At 42.1% G+C, this 19,366-nt stretch overlaps 1 protein-coding gene across 1 annotated transcript in view; it reads left to right on the top strand.

Moving 5' to 3' along the window:
- gpat2 (glycerol-3-phosphate acyltransferase 2, mitochondrial) overlaps positions 1 to 19,366 on the top strand; it is a 55,410-nt gene that overhangs the window by 23,921 nt on the left and 12,123 nt on the right. Inside the window, exons 10-11 of the mRNA XM_023978175.2 lie at positions 4,133 to 4,312; positions 7,641 to 7,742. Coding sequence (XP_023833943.1) covers positions 4,133 to 4,312; positions 7,641 to 7,742 — 282 coding nt within the window. The remainder of the gene's footprint in view (positions 1 to 4,132; positions 4,313 to 7,640; positions 7,743 to 19,366) is intronic.

The following is a 19,366-nucleotide window of genomic DNA, read 5'->3' as shown; positions in this document are numbered from 1 at the left end:
ATCCCCCACTCGGCTCCTATCCCCCACTCGCCTTCCCCCCAGCTCCTCCATCCCCCACTCCAGCTCCTCCATCCCCCACTCGTTATCAGCCCCATTTCCATCCCACACTCCAGCCTCCATCCCCACTTACAGACCTAGCTCATCCCACACTCCCAGCTCCATCCCCCACTGTCAGCCCCATCTCCATCCCACACTCCAGCTCCATCCCCCATGTCAGCCCTCCATCCCACCCCATTTCCATCCCAGCTCCAGCCTCCATTCCCCCATCTGTCCACGACACTGGCTTTCATCCCATCGCCATCCACTCCAGCTACCACCACACATCACCCATTGTCAGCACCCATCTCCATCCACACTCCAGCTCCATCCCCCACTGTCAGCCCCATCTCCATCCCACACTCCATTTCCATCCCACACTCCAGCTCCATCCCCCACTATCAGACCTAGCTCACATCCCAACACCCAGTCAATCCCCCACTATCACGACCCATTCTCATCCCACAACTCCAGCTCCATCCCCCACTGTCAGCCCGCATTTCCATCCCAACTCACCAGCTCCATCCCCCAATATCAGACCTAGCTCCATGCCCACACTCCAGCCTCCATCCCCACTACGACCATCTCCATCCCACACTCCAGCTTCCATCCCCAACTGTCAGATTTCAACTACACTCCATTATCAGGGCCCACATCCCCACATGTCCCATTCAACCACGCCCCTCCAGCATCCCCCACTACAGACCATCTGCCATCCCACCACTCAGCTCCATCCACTATCCCACTCCATCCACGGCCAGTCCACCACTAGAACCTCTCATCCCACACCCACTCCATCCACCCCACTATCAGACCCATCTCCATCACCACACTCCAGCCTCCATCCCCACTGTCAGAGCCATCTCCATTCCCCACTCCAGTTCCATCCCCACTCCAAGCTCCATCCCCCACTGTCAGCCCCATCTCCTACCCACACTCCGGCTCCATTTCCCCACTGTCAGCCCCATTCAGCCTCCAATCCCCCACTGTCAGCCCCATCTCCATCCAACCACTGCCGGCTGCCTTCCCACTGTCAGCCCCACTCCAGCTCCATCCCCCACTATTCACCTAGCTCCATCCCACACTTCCAGCTCATCCCCTCACTGTCAGCCCACATCTCCATCCCACACTCCAGCTCCATCCCCACTGTCAGGCCCATTTCTCCATCGCCACCTCCATTCCATCCCACACTCCAGTCCATCCCCCACTATCAGACCTACTCCATCCCACTCCAAGCTCCATCCCCACTGTCAGCCCCATCTCCATCCACTCACTCCGGCTCCAATTCCCACTGTCAGCCCCATCTCCGGCTCCATCCCCCGCTGTCAGCCCCATCTCCGGCTCCATCCCCCGCTGTCAGTCCCCATCTCTGCCATCCCCCCGCTGTCAGCTCCATCCCCTGCTGTCAGACCCCATCTCGTGGCTCATCCCCCTGCTGTCAGCCTTCTCTGCGGCTCCATCCTCCTGGTCAGCCCCAATCTTCCATCCCACACTGTCAGCCCCATCTCCATCCAGCACTCCGGCTCCATCCCCCACTGTCAGCCCCATCTCCATCCACACTCCGGCCCATCCCCCACGATGTCAGCCCCATTCCATCCACACTCCGGCTTCCATATCCCCCACTGTCAGCCCATCTCCATCCCACCCTCCGGCTCCATTCCCCCAACTGTCAGCCCGATCTCCAGTCCCACACTTCCGGCTTCCATCCCCCCACTGTCAGCCCAGTCTTCCATGCCAACACTCCGGTCCATGCCCCACTGTCAGCCCCATCTCCATCCCACACTCCGGCTCCATCCCCCACTGTCAGCCTCCCCATCCATCCGGCTTCCAGCCACTGTAGCCTCTCCGGTTTCTATTCCCCATTAACAGCAAGTCTGAATCTCACTAGAGGAATCTGTGGCATCTGTGTTGGCTGAAGAGGAGAGAGGAGGAGGAAGTAAGGGAAAAAGGGAGGAGCAGCTGTGTGTGGTATTTCTATTGGCTGTGCATCATTGTTAATAGACCTGCTAGTTTATTGAGTTCATTTCACAGGGCTGCTTCTTGCTGCGTCATAGTAATTTAATTCACTCTGTCTGAGAAGCAAAAAACACAACTTGAGGCTCTGGCGGCATCTAGCTACTGCAGCTCATCTATAGTATCACTGGCCGTCCTGCGTGTGTTGTGTATATATACAGACAGTTGAAGTCGGAAGTTTACATACACTTAGATATGGAGTCCATTAAAACTTGTTTTGCAACCACTCCACAAATTTCTTGTTAACGACTCTAGTTTGGCAAGTCGGTGTAGGACATTCTATTGTGCATGATGCAAGTAATTTTTCCAACAATTGTTTACAGACAGATTATTTCACTATAATTCACTGTATCACCAATTCCATTGGTCAGACGTGTACATACACTGAGTTGACTGTGCCTATTAAACAGCTTAGAAATACCCGAAAATTGTCATGGGTTTTAAAGCCTCTGATAGGCTAATTGACATAATTTGAATAAATTGGAGTGTACCTGTGGATGTATTTCAAGGCCTACCTTCAAACTCAGCGCCTCTTTGCTTGACATCATGGGAAACCAAAAAAATCAGCCCAAGACCTCAGAAAAAAATTGTAGACCTCCACAAGGTTCATCCGTGGGAGCATTTACAAACGCCTGAAGGTACCACGGTTCTATCTCCTTCAAAACCAATATGTTCGCAAGTAATTAAACACCATGGTGAGGGCGGGGGGGGGGGGGGAAACCACCGGGCCAGCCGTTCATTACCGCCTCAGGAAGAGACAACGTTCTGCCTTGTGAAGATGCTGGAGGAAACAGGTACAAAAGTATCTATATCCACAGTAAAACGAGTCCTATATCGACATAACCTGAAAGGCTGCTCAGCAAGGAAGAAGCCACTGCTCCAAAACCGCCAACAAAAAGCCAGACTATGGTTTGCAACTGCACATGGGGACAAAGATCATACTTTTTGAAGAAATGTCCTCTGGTCTGATGAAACAAAAATAGAACTGTTTGGCCATAATGACCATCGTTATGTTTGTTGGAAAAAGGGGGGTGCTTGCAAGCTGAAGAACACCATCCCAACCGTGAAGCACGGGGGTAGCAGGATCATGTTGTGGGGGTGCTTTGCTACAGGAGCGACTGGTGCACTTCACAAAATAGATGGCATCATGAGGTAGGAAAATTATTTTGATATATTGAAGCAACATCTCAAGACATCAGTCAGGAAGTTAAAGCTTGGTCGCAGATGGGTCTTCCAAATGGACAWTGACCCCAAGCATACTTCCAAAGTTGTGACAAAATGGCTTAAGGACAACAAAGTCAAGGTATTGGAGTGGCCATCACAAAGCCCTGACCTCAATCCTATAGAAAATGTGTGGGCAGAACTGAAAGTGTGTGCGGAGCAAGGAGGCCTACAAAACCTGACTCGGTTACACCAGCTCTGTAAGGAGGAATGGGCCAAAATTCACCCAACTTATTGTGGGAAGCTTGTGGAAGGCTACCAGAAACGTTTGACCCAAGTTAAACAATTTAAAGGCAATGCTACCAAATACTAATTGAGTGTATGTAAACTTCTGACGCACTGGGAATGTGATGAAAGAAATAATAGCTGAAATAAAGCATTCTCTATACTATTATTCTGACATTTCACATTCTTAAAATAAGTGGTGATCCTAATTGACCTAAGACAGGGAATTTTAACTAGGATTAGATGTCAGGAATTGTGAAAAACTGAGTTCAAATGTATTTGGCTAAGGTGTATGTAAACTTCCGACTTCAACTGTGTATGTATGTACATATATCTCACACATTKATAATCCACTTGTCTGTCCTGCTATATACACCTCTCTTTCTCTGTTCATCATCCCCTCTTTCCTTATCATCCTTACCTTTTCAACCTCTCAGTAGGGACAGATGCTTTGGACTGGAGGCATCGACTACTCCTAGGTCTCCTATTTCTCTATCCTCTCTTCTCCTTCTCTGGTCCCCCACCCCTCTTATTGGAGGTTGTCATTACGTTATGGTGGGTCATTTATCAGGTTATTGCATTCCAAAACATGTTTTTCTCCAACTGCCCCCCACCCCCTCTCTCTCTTTGTGTGTAGTTGGTTGGTGAGTTGCTGTGTGAAGGCCAGGTACTGAGTGTGTGTGTGTCAGGAGAGAGTTGGCGAGGAGGGCAATGGTTGGCACGCATCAGACTGGCTGTGAGAGAGGGAGTGGTGCCTGACGTCCACCTGGTTCCAGTGGGCATCTCCTATGACTGTGTGCCCAACACCAGCACACCGGTACAGTATACACAACAATAGGAACACCTACCTAATATTGAGTTGCACCACCCTTTGCCCTCTGAACAGCTTCAATTTGTTGGGGCATGGACTCTACAGGGTGTCGAACGCATTCCACAGGGATGCTGGCCCATGTTGACCCACAGGAAACTGTTGAGCATGATAAACCCAGCAGCGTTGCTGTTCTTGACATGCTCAAACCAGTGTGCCTGGCACCTACTAACATACCCTGTTCAAAGGCACTTCAATCTTTCGTCTTGCCCATTCACCCTCTGAATGGCACACATACACAATCCATGTCTCAATTGTCTCTAGGCTTAAAAATACTTCTTTAACCTGTCTCCTCCCCTTCATCTACACTGATTGAAGTGGATTTAACAGGTGACCTGGATTCACCTGGTCAGTCTGTCATGGAAAGAGCAGGTGTTCCTAATGTTTTGTACACTCAGTGTATAGCCTACCGGTAACTGCCAAAATAAAGGAAGCACCAACATAAAGTGTGTTAATAAGGCATTGGGCCACCACAAGCCAGAACAGCTTCAATGCACTTTGGTACAGTGCCTTTCAGAAAGTATTCTGACCCCTTGACTTTTTCCACATTTTGTTATGTTACAGCCTTATTCTAAAATATATATTTTTTTCATTATCATCAATCGGCAAACAATACCCCATAATGACAAAGCAAAAACAGATTTTTAGAAATTGTTGTTAATTTATGAAAAATAAAAAACTGATATCATATTTACATAAGTATTCAGACCCTTTACTCAGTACTTTGTTGAAGCACCTTTGGCAGTGATTACAGCATCGTGTTTTCTTGGGTATGACGCTACAAGCCTGGCACATCAGTATTTGGGGAGTTTCTCCCATTCTTCTCTGCAGATCCTCTCAAGCTCGGTCAGGTTGGATGGGAAAGCGTTGCTGCACAGCTATTTTCAGGTCTCTCCAGAAATGTTAGATCGGGTTCAAGTCCGGGCTCTGGCTTGGTCACTCAAGGACATTCAGAGACTTGTCCCGAAGCCACTCCTGCGTTGTCTTGGCTGTGTGCTTAGGGGTCGTTGTCCTTTTGAAAGGTGAACCTGTGCCCCAGTCTGAGGTCCTAACCTGCTCCAGAGTGCTTTTCATCAAGGATCTCTCTGTACTTTGCTCTGTTCATCTTTGCCTCGATCCTGACTAGTCTTCCGGTCCCTGACGCTGAAAAACCTACCCACAGCATGATACTGCCACCACAATGCTTCACCGTAAAGGAGTGTCTTCTGTCTGGCCACTCTACCATAAAGACCTGATTGGTGGAGTGCTGCAGAGATGGTTGTCCTTCTGGAAGGTTCTCCCATCTCCACAGAGGAACTCTAGAGCTCTGTCAGAGTGACCATCGGGTTCTTTGTCACCTCCCTGACCAAGGCCCTTCTCCCCCGATTGCTCAGTTTGGCCAGATCTAGGAAGTTTTGGTGGTTCCAAACTTCCAGTTAAGAATGATGGATGCCACTGTGTTCTTGGGGACCTTCAATGCTGCAGACATTTTTGGTACCCTTCTCCAGATCTGTGCCCCGACACAATCCTGTCCCGGAGCTCTACAGACAATTCCTTCGACCTCATGGCTTGGTTTTTGCTCTGACATGCACTGGCAACTGTGGGACCTTATATAACAGGTGTGTGCCTTTTTAAAATCATGTCCAATCAATTGAATTTACCACAGGTGGAATCCAATCAAGTTGTAGAAACATCTCAAGGATGATCAATAGAAACAGGATGCACCTGAGCTCAATTTCGAGTCTCATAGCAAAGGGTCTGAATACTTATGTAAATTAGGTATTTCAGTTTTTCATATATACACTGCTCAAAAAATAAAGGGAACACTTAAACAACACAATGTAACTCCAAGTCAATCACACTTCTGTGAAATCAAACTGTCCACTTAGGAAGCAACACTGATTGACAATACATTTCACATGCTGTTGTGCAAATGGAATAGACAAAAGGTGGAAATTATAGCAATTAGCAAGACACCCCCAATAAGGAGTGGTTCTGCAGGTGGTGACCACAGACCACTTCTCAGTTCCTATGTCCTGGCTGATGTTTTGGTCACTTTTGAATGCTGGCGGTGCTTTCACTCTAGTGGTAGCATGAGACGGAGTCTACAACCCACACAAGTGGCTCAGGTAGTGCAGCTCATCCAGAATGGCACATCAATGCGAGCTGTGGCAAGAAGGTTTGCTGTGTCTGTCAGCGTAGTGTCCAGAGCATGGAGGCGCTACCAGAGACAGGCCCAGTACACAGGAACGTGAGGAGGCCGTAGGAGGGCAACAACCCAGCAGCAGGACCGCTACCTCCGCCTTTGTGCAAGGAGGAGCACTGCCAGAGCCCTGCAAAATGACCTCCAGCAGACCACAAATGTGCATGTGTCTGCTCAAACAAAATATGTAAAAAGTCAAGGGGTCTAAATACTTTCGGAAGGCACTGTATATATTCTACAAGTGTCTGGAACACTGTTGGATAGATGTTTTGTTGATGGTGGTGGAAAATTCTGTCTCAGGCGCCGCTCCAGAATCTCCCGTAAGTGTTCAGTTGGGTTGAGATCTGGTCTCTGAGACAGACATGGCATGTGATTTACATCATTTTCATGCTCCTCAAACCATTCAGTGACCATTCGTGCCCTGTGGATTGGTGCATTGTCATCCTATGGGGGTATAGCCATGGTAGCCAAAATAATGGCCTGCCCAGCATTTTTCTACATGACCCTAAGCTTGATGGGATGCTGAATTAACTCAAGAACCACACCTCTATCATTTATTTGAGTGTTCCCATTATTTTTGACATTTACCTGTATAACACACACACACATGAATCTTAAAGTTTCTCTGTAAATCCCCTCGGAGCCCCCCCACAGTGTTGTTTCTGTACTTGTTGGTTAGATGAAGATGTTCCGTTGGGGGTGGGTTAATGTTCCCTCTTCATCTTATTGTTCATTATTAATCTGACACGCGCACACACCCACATTTCATCCTATCGTTCATTAAAAGAGCCTGCTCATTTTTGTTATTGCTCCCCTAATCTTCCTCTTAATGGGAGAGCCCCATTATGGTATCATCATAACTCATCTGTGTGTGCTTATGTGCATGTATTCTATACTTCTATTGTATCTGTACTTCCATTCTCCTCCTAACGAATCATTCCCTCAAGTATCCAACGAATTTCCCACATCCCCATGAGGACAAACGCTTTTTTAAGTTTAGGGATTAGGGAAAATAGGAATTTGAATGGAAATTCATTGTAGGTCCCCATGAGGATACCATAATATGTGTGTGTTTATGTATTCCATATCCCCCAGGTTGGTCTGCTGTCTGCTCTGAGGTGTGTGTTCTCCTTGCTGTGCGGCAACCGACAGAAAAGTAGCGTGAGGATCCACTTCGCCCAGCCCTTCTCTCTGAAGGTATGTTTGGACCAGGAACTGATCGGTATGCTATTGTTGTTCCTTCATGGAGAACTGAGCTYCTTAGCTTAAAACTAACTCTCTAACAGACAGGGATTGTGAAACACTGATGTCTTAGTATGTTTTAAGTCTAGTATTTTTTAAGTCTAGTTGTGACTAGGGCTGAGGCGGTCATGAAATTTAGTCAGCCGGTGATTGTCAAGCAAATAACTGCCAGTCTCACAGTAATTGACCGTTAATTAACATAAAACACATTTAGCATCTCCTGGCATCCACACATAGCCTACAAGCCACTGATGCAGAACTTTGGAACATCTACATTTTTAAAAGTCTAATAAATCCATGTACACCAGCCTACACCATCACAATAAATCCATTATTTATTTTAGACAGGTCTATAGAAACATGAAATGAAGGAAATTTATATTTCAGATGAACAGAATAGCATACTCTGAGTTGTCCTTATGTTAGGCCCTGATCAGGCTATGCCATATGGCTGTGGGCTACACTATTTAATTTAGCAGACAAGATTTGTCGTGTCTCTGACTGATTAAATTATATGATATGCTATTTTATCAAATCGATTACCTAACGTTTAATTGATTACGTGATTGAATTAAACCACGCAACAATTAAACCACTAATAACCTGGGGCACCACGGAGGCATTCATTTATATAGAGCGGTTATCTCCCGAATCCACTCTTTAAAAGATCTCTTTATATCAATAGCAGTCAATTATTAATCTTCACCTCGATCGGTCTCATTCTGATTGTTGTAAGTACTTGGTTATAGAGGTAGGAGGAGAGGGCGGGACTGAGACAGGTAATGGTGGACTGAACGTAGTTGTGTAGAGCACCTCAAGATGAAAATGTAATATTCAATATCGGCAAGTTAGACTAAATATTAGCACAACACAATCTGGATAATAACACAAAACAAATCTTAAGGCTAGAGAAATGTATTGACAAATATTAAGAAAACAAGCAACACCCAAACATGACGGAGAGTTTAGACAGGGGATATTTCAGAACGAAAACGTAACTTCTACAGACACAGACGATTTAATATTTTCACCACCGGGAATGGTAAAGGTCGAAACCGATCTGTTAAAATCAATAAATGACAATCTGGGTATACTTGAATTAGTCAGTAAGAATATAAAAGAGTTGAAGGCAAGCCTCGAGATGAGTGATGAAAAAGCTGCGACCATTGGAGAAGGAAACAAACAAGCTAAAAGTGACAATCCATAAGATTAAAACCGAAGTGAACACCGTTCTGAGAGAAGCCTTACTTGACATAAAGACTAGATCCATGAGAGAGAATTTGGTACTAACAGGTATCCAAGAGAAAGAAGGAGAAGTTCCTGAATCTGTAGTTAGAGTTCCTCCTTACAGCGCTTCAGATTCCATGCGGAGCTATCGACAAAATCCAACTCAAATGTGTACACCACTTCGAACAGAGAGGGCAGAGGTATGAACGCCCAATCGTTGTCAAATTTGCTTAATTTAAAGATAAAATAATGGTTAAAAGCCTGGGTTAAAGACTTGCTGGGACCAAAATTGGCATGAATGACCAGTTCCCGAAGGAAATTGCAGAACGGCGTAAAGTTCTCTATCCAATTTTCAAGGAAAATAGATTAAAAGGGAAACGAGTAGCTCTCGTCGTCGTTAAACTATATATTGATAACCAGCTGTTCAGAGACACAGACTACTCCATGGCTATTTTAAAAATTACAAAGTTCTTATAGACGAGGAAAATAATTAAACACAATTCTAGCCCGGTTATGGATTGTAATAATACAATAAAAAAAATATAGCTTTTCTATATATCTTCAAATATAACTAATTGGAACACAAGCACTAATTCAACATGGTGGAGATAAAAATTAAACAGAAGCCACAGTATGTGTGGATGGTGTGTTTTTTTWATTTATTTTTTTKTTCCTGTTTGGGAAAGTGTGGCGTTGAGTGAGAAAGGAAATGGTTGCATATCCCAGAACCAATGTATTGCTGTGCGCAGGTGTGTGAGAGAGAGCTTTCAAGGTTGTTCAAATGATGGATATACTTTTTATAATGAATTATACGACTTTATTTATTTATTGTCCTATCATGGTGGAACAGTGTTTTAAAATAAATTATACATTTCATTTATTTATTGTCCTATCATGGGGAACAACATTTTTTAAATAAATGATATCTAATTTATTTATTTATGATCCTATATTGATGGAACGGTCCACAACCCTATACACCCACCTGAATGACCCAGATACTTAGGAGAAGTCCCTAACTGTTTTATGGGCCTGCTGCAAGCGGTCTGTATCCAGCCAAAATGCGGTCAGAGACCTAGAGCAGCACTGCCCCCTCAAGATTCTGAGCCTGCTTGGCAGGGTTGGTCCTGCAAAGCCAAAGCCCCCTAAAGGGAGAGCATACTATACAAGGAATTTCTCAAATCTGCTAATGAGAAACTTGACGACCTTGTACCTAGCCGGTGGGGATTCCGGTGGGGTGCCCCCACCCAGGCAGTGTCAGTGCTGGCAACAATAGCTGCAGTAACCCATGGGGGGGGGGGTCACACTCGAACATTCAGAGAGGGGGTATATTATTGTGGTCCGAGTGGCACAAAATCAAAAGTCTGACTGCATGGAGTTGCTTGGGAATATGGTCAGTACGTGGGACCGTGTTGTGGGTGTTTCAGGGAAAAGGTGTACATTTGACCTCCATCTAGGACGTGACAATGGTTAATAACCTTCTCATACAGCTGCAACTGTATATGCATTTGTAAATCAAGACCTTTCTTGAGTTGGGCTCTGGGATGGTGCAACTGTTGAGTGTGAGCCTATGGTTGTGGGGGGGGAAAGGGTTGAGTGTGTATGAATGTGTGGGTGTATGTGCGTATCCCACAACTGTTGCGAAGGAGTAAAAGATGTTAGGGACAATATAGGATGATTCACAATAATTGAATGCTTATATAATAATTGCTTGCAATAATGTAATTTTGGTAATGGCGAGACTGGTGAGGGGTAATTTTTTTTGCATAAATTGTCTACATTACTACAAATATTAATAGCTAATTATGGAAATTAAGAAACAGGATTTTTAAAATATATCTATATCGAGGTGAGGGTGATGGAAATGCATTTGATCTACTTCTGTTCTGTAAATGGCACTGTGTGCTCTTTTTGAAGGATGGATCCCAGTCTTTTCAGGGCTATGGGATACAGGGGGTCGGGGGTGGTCTGCTGGGCATTGGGATGACAACCCAACTCGGGATGAGGAGGGCTTTTAGCGGGTGGAATAGTGGGGACCAATTGGAGGTTTACTTAGTAGCAATGCAAATATCATGGTACAGCTATATAGACACTCAATCATCATGTTACTTTTTAATGGTATGTTTACAAACATATATTTTGATAAATAGAATTGAAAGTTGTCTCATTATGGTAAGTGGTGAAATAAGTATAGCCAGTTACAACTGTAATGGCTTAGCAGATAATAAGAAAAGGTGATCAGTATTTACCTGGCTAAAAGAGAAGGAATATAATATCTATTGTTTACAGGAAACTCATTCAACAATTTTAGATTAAGTTTTGTGGAACAGGGACTGGAGGTGGCGAAATATATTTATCCCGTGGGCAAAGACATTCAAAAGGGGTGATGGTTTTAATTAACAGTAATTTTGAGTCAAATGTGCAAATTGTCCAAACATATCATCAAGGTAGATGGATTATTTTAATGTTATTGGACAATAAACAGATATGGCTTATTAACCTATACGGTCCAAATAATGATGATCCAAGTTTCTTTGAAAATATATAAGAATTGATCAACTCTACAAGCAACACTAGACTCTATTATTATGGTGGGAGATGTTAATACGGTCTTAAATACCTCTATGGGCCGGAAAGGAAATCGCACTACAAACTATCACCCTCAGGCACTTAAGGAAATCATGAATGTCATGGATATATTGGAATTAGTGGATACAGTGGGGAGAACAAGTATTTGATACACTGCCGATTTTGCAGGTTTTCCTACTTACAAAGCGTGTAGAAGTCTGTAATTTTTATCATAGGTACACTTCAACTGTGAGAGACAGAATCTCCAGAAAATCACATTGTATGATTAAGTAATTAATTTGCATTTTATTGCATGACATAAGTATTTGATCACCTACCAACCAGTAAGAATTCCAGCTCTCACAGACCTGWAAGTTTTTCTTTAAGAAGCCCTCCTGTTCTCCACTCAATACCTGTATTAACTGCACCTGTTAAACTCGTTACCTGTATAAAAGACACCTGTCCACACACTCAATCAAACAGACTCCAACKTCTCCACAATGGCCAAGACCAGAGAGCTGTGTAAGGACATCAGGYTTAAATTGTAGACCTGCACAAGGCTGGGATGGGCTACAGGACAATAGGCAATCAGCTTGGTGAGAAGGCAACAACTGTTGGCGCAATTATTAGAAAATGGAAGAAGTTCAAGATGACGGTCAATCACCCTCGGTCTGGGGCTCCATGCAAGATCTCACCTCGTGGGGATTCAATGATCATGAGGAAGGTGAGGGATCAGCCCAGAACTACACGGCAGGACCTGGTCAATGACCCGAAGAGAGCTGGGACCACAGTCTCAAAGAAAACCATTAGTAACACACTGTGCCGTCATGGATTAAAATCCTGCAGCGCACGCAAGGTCCCCCTGCTCAAGCCAGCGCATGTCCAGGCCCGTCTGAAGTTAGCCAATGACCACCTGGATGATCCAGAGGAGGAATGGGAGAAGGTAATGTGGTCTGATGAGACAAAAATAGAGCTTTTTGGTCTAAACTCCACTCGCCGTGTTTGGAGGAAGAAGAAGGATGAGTACAACCCCAAGAACACCATCCCAACCATGAAGCATGGAGGTGGAAACATCATTCTTTGGGGATGCTTTTCTGCAAAGGGGACAGGACGACTGCACCGTATTGAGGGGAGGATGGATGGGGCCATGTATCGCGAGATTTTGGCCACAACCTCCTTCCCTCAGTAAGAGCATTGAAGATGGGTCGTGGCTGGGTCTTCCAGCATGACAACGACCCGAAACACACAGTCAGGGCAACTAAGGAGTGGCTCCGTAAGAAGCATCTCAAGGTCCTGGAGTGGCCTAGCCAGTCTCCAGACCTGAACCCAATAGAAAATCTTTGGAGGGAGCTGAAAGTCCGTATTGCCCAGCGACAGCCCCGAAACCTGAAGGATCTGGAGAAGGTCTGTATGGAAGAGTGGGCCAAAATCTCTGCTGCTGTGTGTGCAAACCTGGTCAAGAACTACAGGAAACGTATGATCTCTGTAATTGCAAACAAAGGTTTCTGTACCAAATATTACGTTCTGCTTTTCTGATGTATCAAATACTTATGTCATGCAATAAAATGCAAATTAATTACTTTAAAAAAAAACTCCATTAAACATCACAAATGGTCCTTTTGTTTGATAAATTCCATCGTTATATCCCCAAAATGTCAATTTATTTGGCGCGTTTGATTCAGAAAATACACCAGTTCCAACTCGCGCAACATGACTACAAAGTATCTAATAAGTTACCTACCTYTAAACTTGATCCAAGCATTTCAAACAACTTATCCAACTTTAGGTATTTTTAAACGTAAATAATCTATCAAATATAAGACGGGATAAACTGTTCAATATCAGACAAAAACAAAGTGGAGCGAGCTTTCAGGTCGTGCGCCCCAACCACAACAGTACACTAGACTTGACCCTCGTTCTGAACAGCCCTATTTCTTCATTTCTCAAAGGAAAAACATCAACCAATTTCTAAAGACTGTTGACATCTAGTGGAAGCGATAGGAACTGCAAGCAAGTGCCTTAGAAATCGAGATCCACATAGAAAAGAGTGACCTCAAAAAAAGAAATCCTGGATGTTTTGTCCTCTGGGTTTTGCCTGCCAAATAAGTTATGTTATACTCAGACATCATTTTAACGGTTTTGGAAACTTTAGAGTGTTTTCTATCCAAATTTACCAATTATATGCATATCCTAGCTTCTGGGCCTGAGTAGCAGGCAGTTTACTTTGGGCACACGTTTCATCCGGATGTGAAAATAGTGCCCCTTAGCCTTAAGAATTAAGGGATTAGAAATCCATGGCTTAAAAACTAAGATGTCATTGTACGCTGATTCATGTTTTCTTTTAAAACCACAATTAGAATCTTTCCACAGCCTCATAGAGGATCTAGATACTTTTGATATCCTCTCTGGATTAAAACCAAATTATAAGTGTACTATTACGTATTGGATCACAAAAAAAATGCTATTTTTACATTACCGTGTAGTTTACCAATTAAATGGTCTGATGGAGATGTGGACATACTCGGTATACAAATCCCAAAAGAAAGAAATGATCTCACTCCAATATATTTGTATAGAAAGTTAGCAAAAATAGATAAGATCTTGCTACCATGCAAAGGAAAATACCTGTCTATTTGTGGAAAAATCACCCTGATTGAGGAGAAGTTTATCTTTATTCGTATGTTTAACACTTGTATATTTAATCAATGTTTATGATGAGTATTTCTGTTATTTGATGTGGCTCTCTATACTTTCACTGGATGTTTGTTTGAGACAATGCATTTCTGAACATAACACACCAATTTCAAATTAGGTTTTTGGACATAAAGATTAACTTATTATGGCTGCAGGGGCAGTATTGAGTAGCMTGGATGAAAGGTGCCCAGAGTAAACGGCCTGCTCCTCAGTCCCAGTTACTAATATATGCATATTATTAGTATTGGATAGAAAACACTCTGAAGTTTCTAAAACTGTTTGAATTATGTATGTGAGTATAACAGAACTCATATGGCAGGCAAAAACCTGAGAAAAAATCCAAACAGGAAGTGAAAATTCTGAGGCTGGTCGATATTAAACTCATCGCCTATTCAATTCCCTGTAATATATGGATCTGTTTGCACTTCCTACGCCTTCCACTAGATGTCAACAGTCGGTAGAACGTTGAATGAAGTTTATACTGTGTTGTGGGGCCGGATGAGAGGGGAATGAGTCACTGGTTTGGCAGATTGCCAGTTCCTGGTCATGCGCATTCCTCATGATATCGCCTTGCGTTCCATAACTTCTACAGACAGAAGGAATGCTCCGGTTGGAACGTTATTGGATATATATGATAACAACATCCTGAAGATTGATTATCTACTTAGTTTGACCAGTTTATTCGACTTGTAATATAACTTTTTGAAGTTTTCGTCCTACGTTTGCCTGCATCTGCGCTAGCGTTTGGACACGTGTACTACACATGCAAGCAAAAGTAGCTACTTGGACATAAGTAATGGACATTATCGAACAAAACAACGATTTATTGTGGAACTAGGATTATCTGGGAAGAGAAATCTGATAACAGATTCATCAAAGGTAAAGAGAATATTTATATCAATGTAATTCTGGTTTCTGTTGACTCCAACATGGCGGCTAAATTTGGCTATTGTGCTGAGTCCGTCTCAGATTATTGAATGGTTTGCTTTTTCCGTAAAGTTTTTTTAAACTGACACAGCGGTTGCATTAAGGAAGAGGTATATCTATTAATTCCATGTGTATAACTTGTATTATCTCATACATTTATGATGAGTATTCTGTTGAATCCACGATGTGGCTATGACAAAATCACTTATGATTTTGGAACAGTGAATTAACATCGCCCAATGTCAACTCTGATTTTTTGATATGAACTTTTATCAAACAAAACATACATGTTTGTGTAACATGAAGTCCTATGAGTGTCATCTGATGAGATCATCAAAGGTTAGTGATTCATTTTATCTCTATTTCTGCTTTTTGTGACTGCTATCTTTCGCTGGAAAAATGGCTGTTGCTTATTGTGGTTTGGTAGTGACCTAACATAAATCGTTTGTAGTGCTTTCGCTGAAAAGCATATTTGAATCGGACACTTTGGTGGAATAACAACAAGATTACTTTATAATGGTATAAAGAACACATGTAATGTCTGGGGAATTTTAATTTATGAGTTTCTGTTTTTGAATTTGGCGCCCTGCACTTTCACTGGCTGTTTGTCATATCACCTCCGTTCCACGGGATTGCAGCCATAAGAATGTTAAATTTATCGAACAAAAACACCACATTATTGTGTAACATGAACGTCTGTGAGTGCCATCTGATGAAGATCATCAAAGGTTAGTGATTAATTTAATCGCTATTTCTGCTTTTGTGATCCCTTGCTGAAAATGGCTATAGTGGTTTTCTTGTGACTAGGGCCTGACCTAAAGACATACTCGTTTGTTGTGCTTTCGCCGTAAAGCCAATTTGAAACCGGACACGTGTGTTGGATTTATAAGAAGTTAAATCTAATAAAATGGTGTATAATACTTGTATGTTGAGAATATTAATTAATGGATATCTGATTGTTTGAATTGGCTGCCCTCACTTTCACTGGCTGATTGTCAGAGGTGGAACTGTACCATGAGGTAACGCTTTATCATATCACATTGACCTATTTAGCTTAATGGTTTTGCCTACCCTGAGTGGCACTTCGCTTTAAATTAAACGCGAACAAGTACAAATAGTATACTATTGATTATGTAATAGGCACAGCCATTTATTTTAGGCCTATTATATATAACAATGATGAATATCGGAGGGCAGAAATGACTTAAATATTAAAGAGAGCATTAGACACTCTACATGAAAAGGCATCAGTCATAACAAAATATATAACTAAAAATCAATTCGGTTTTCTAGTAAATTGGTAGGAATGTCTCATCCTATGTTCAAGAAGGGCCTTTTCCCCTTTATTCAGATTACACCTGCTCACTTTCGGTTGTTTGAAAAGGAAATAATCTCCAAAATATCGTTATTTTTTAAACAAGCCTTAGAAAGTTGGTTGCAATTTCAGTTTAATCCACCTGAAAAGACAGAACAAATAATACAACAAATATTGTGGTTAAACTCAAATATACTAATTGCTTCTTTTTTTTTTACGTATTTTTCGAATATTTTTTTTTAAGTTATAATTTTAGTGAATGATATCATAAATAGGACTGGTGGAGTTATGTCACACATGCAGCTAACACAGACATATGGAAATGTCTGCTCTACCCAAAATTACAACCAACTAATTGCAGTGTTACCACAAAAATGGAAGAGGCAAGTAGAAGGGGGAAAAGGTAAGGAACTTGTATGTCGGCCCTGTATTAAAGAACATAAATGGTTAAAGAAAAGTGTGATAAATAAAAACATATACCAATTTCATTTAAGGACCAAAAAACTGACAGCTGCACCATATAAATTGCAAAATAGTTTAAGAGATTTTCGATGTACCCCTTCCATGGCACATGGTTTATGAATTGATACGCAAAACAACGCCGCATTCAAAATTCTTGCAACCAATAGAATGTTATATATATGGGGGATACAATCTTCCCAGCTCTGCAGATTTTGCTGTGAGGAGGCAGAGTCATTAGATCATTTATTTTGTTATTGTCGATATGTAGCTCGTTTTTGGTCACAGGTCCAGGAATGGTTGAAGAATTGCAACATTTGCCTATGCAGCAATACTGGGTGATTTTGAAAAGCCATAGTTAATCAATCAATCAATCAATCAATCAATAATATAATTATTAATTTATTAATTTACAATCTGTAGAAGCTATGAGAATAGAAAGGTTCAGTGCTTTTGTCAAGCATCACTGCACAGTTGAAAAATATATGGCAAATAGAAATCCCAAATGGATGGTGTTGAGAGAGAGATGGGAGGGGTTGAATGGAGCTGAAGGGTGGGACTAATAACAAGATAACCAATGTAAAATGTATATAGGTTCAGAAAGTTTGAAATAGCACAGTTACAAATAGAATTGGATGGACATCAGAAACAGAGGAAGGACTAAAGAAACAAAATATTGTAAAATAGATTGTCTGTAAAATGTGTATAAGATATAAACTGAAGGTAGAAGCTAGAGTGCTATTGTTTATTAGTTTACTCCAATTGGGGGAAGGGTGGTAGGGTTTGCAGGGAATAATAAAGGTATATTCTTTAAAAAAGTATGTATGTGTATATGTATGGATATATATTTACCCCCCAAAAAATATGTGGGATTGGAAATGATGCAGACAGTTACATTGATGGAAGCAACAATCTTTCAGCAGTATTAAGCTGATCCACCCCTTAACCAAGTACTTAAAAAAAAAATCTGCACGAACCCGAGCTAATAATTTGAATCAGCAATACACAAATTGGCTTAATTATTTATTTACTAAATACCTAAATCACACAGAATTACATTTATATACACAGGATAGATCACACATCGATTACTAATCATGTCATGAAAAGACCCTAGTGGGAAAACCCGATATGACGGCTGGTTACACAAAGGAAGGGTTGGGCTTGAATGAAAAGAAAAGACTGAGGGACAAAGGGATTGGGTCTATCGGACSTTGAGAAGCTATGCTACCATAAATACAGAATCTTATACATTCTAATAACCGCTCATTCGGAAAAGGAAAATGCAAGATATATAAACTCAGCAAAAAAAAACTTTTTCAGGACCCTGTCTTTCAAAGATAATTTGTAAAAATCCAAATAACTACACAGATATTCATTGTAAAGGGTTTAACTTATGGCTGCAGGGGCAGTATTGAGTAGCTTGGATGAAAGGTGCACAGAGGTGCCCATAGTAACTGCCTGCTCCTCAGTCCCAGTTGCTAATATATGCATATTATTATTCGTATTGGATAGAAAACACTCTGAAGTTTCTAAAACTGTTTGAATGATGTCTGTGAGGTATAACAGAACTCATAAGGCAGGCCAAAAACCTGAGAAAAAATCCAAACAGGAAGTGGGAATTCTGAGGTTGGTCGATTTTCAACACAGCCCCTATTGAAGACACAGTGGGATATGGATGAGTTTGCACTTCCTACGGCTTCCACTAGATGTCAACAGTCTGTAGAACCTTGTCTGATGCCTCTACTGTGAAGTGGGGCCGAAGGAGACAGAAAATAGTCAGGTCTACCATGACCTGGCCATTTTCTGACCATGCGCGTACACATGAGGGAGCTCTGTTCCATCGCACATCTGAAGTCAATGTAATTCTCCGGTTGTAACTTTATTGAATATTTATGTTAAAAACATTCTAAAGATTGATTCAGTACATCGTTTGACATGTTTCTACTGACTGTTACAGAACTTTTGACATTTCGTCTGCTTTTAGTGAACGCGCTTCCTGACTTTGGATTTGTTTACCAAACACGCTAACAAAAATAGCTATTTGGACATAAATGATAGACATTACCGAACAAAACAAAAATTTCTTGTGGGAGTCCTGGGAGTGCATTCCGACGAAGATCAGCAAAGGTAAGTGAAGATTTATAATGCTTTTTATGAGTTTTGTTGACTGCACAATTTGGCGGGTAACTGTATMGCTTCCTTTTGTGGCTGAACGCTGGTTCTCAGATTATTGAATATTGTGCTTTTGCCGTAAAGCTTTTTGAAATCTGACACAGCGGTTGCATTAAGAACAAGTGTATCTTTAATTCTATGTAAAACATGTATCTTTCATCAAAGTTTATGATGAGTATTTATGTTATTTGACGTGGCTCTCTGCAATTTCTCC

This window comes from Salvelinus sp. IW2-2015, linkage group LG33, assembly GCF_002910315.2.
Source record: "Salvelinus sp. IW2-2015 linkage group LG33, ASM291031v2, whole genome shotgun sequence".
Classification (NCBI taxonomy): domain Eukaryota; kingdom Metazoa; phylum Chordata; class Actinopteri; order Salmoniformes; family Salmonidae; genus Salvelinus; species Salvelinus sp. IW2-2015.
The sequence above is the reverse complement of the archived record's forward strand: the minus strand, read 5'-3'. Positions and strand labels throughout refer to the sequence as shown.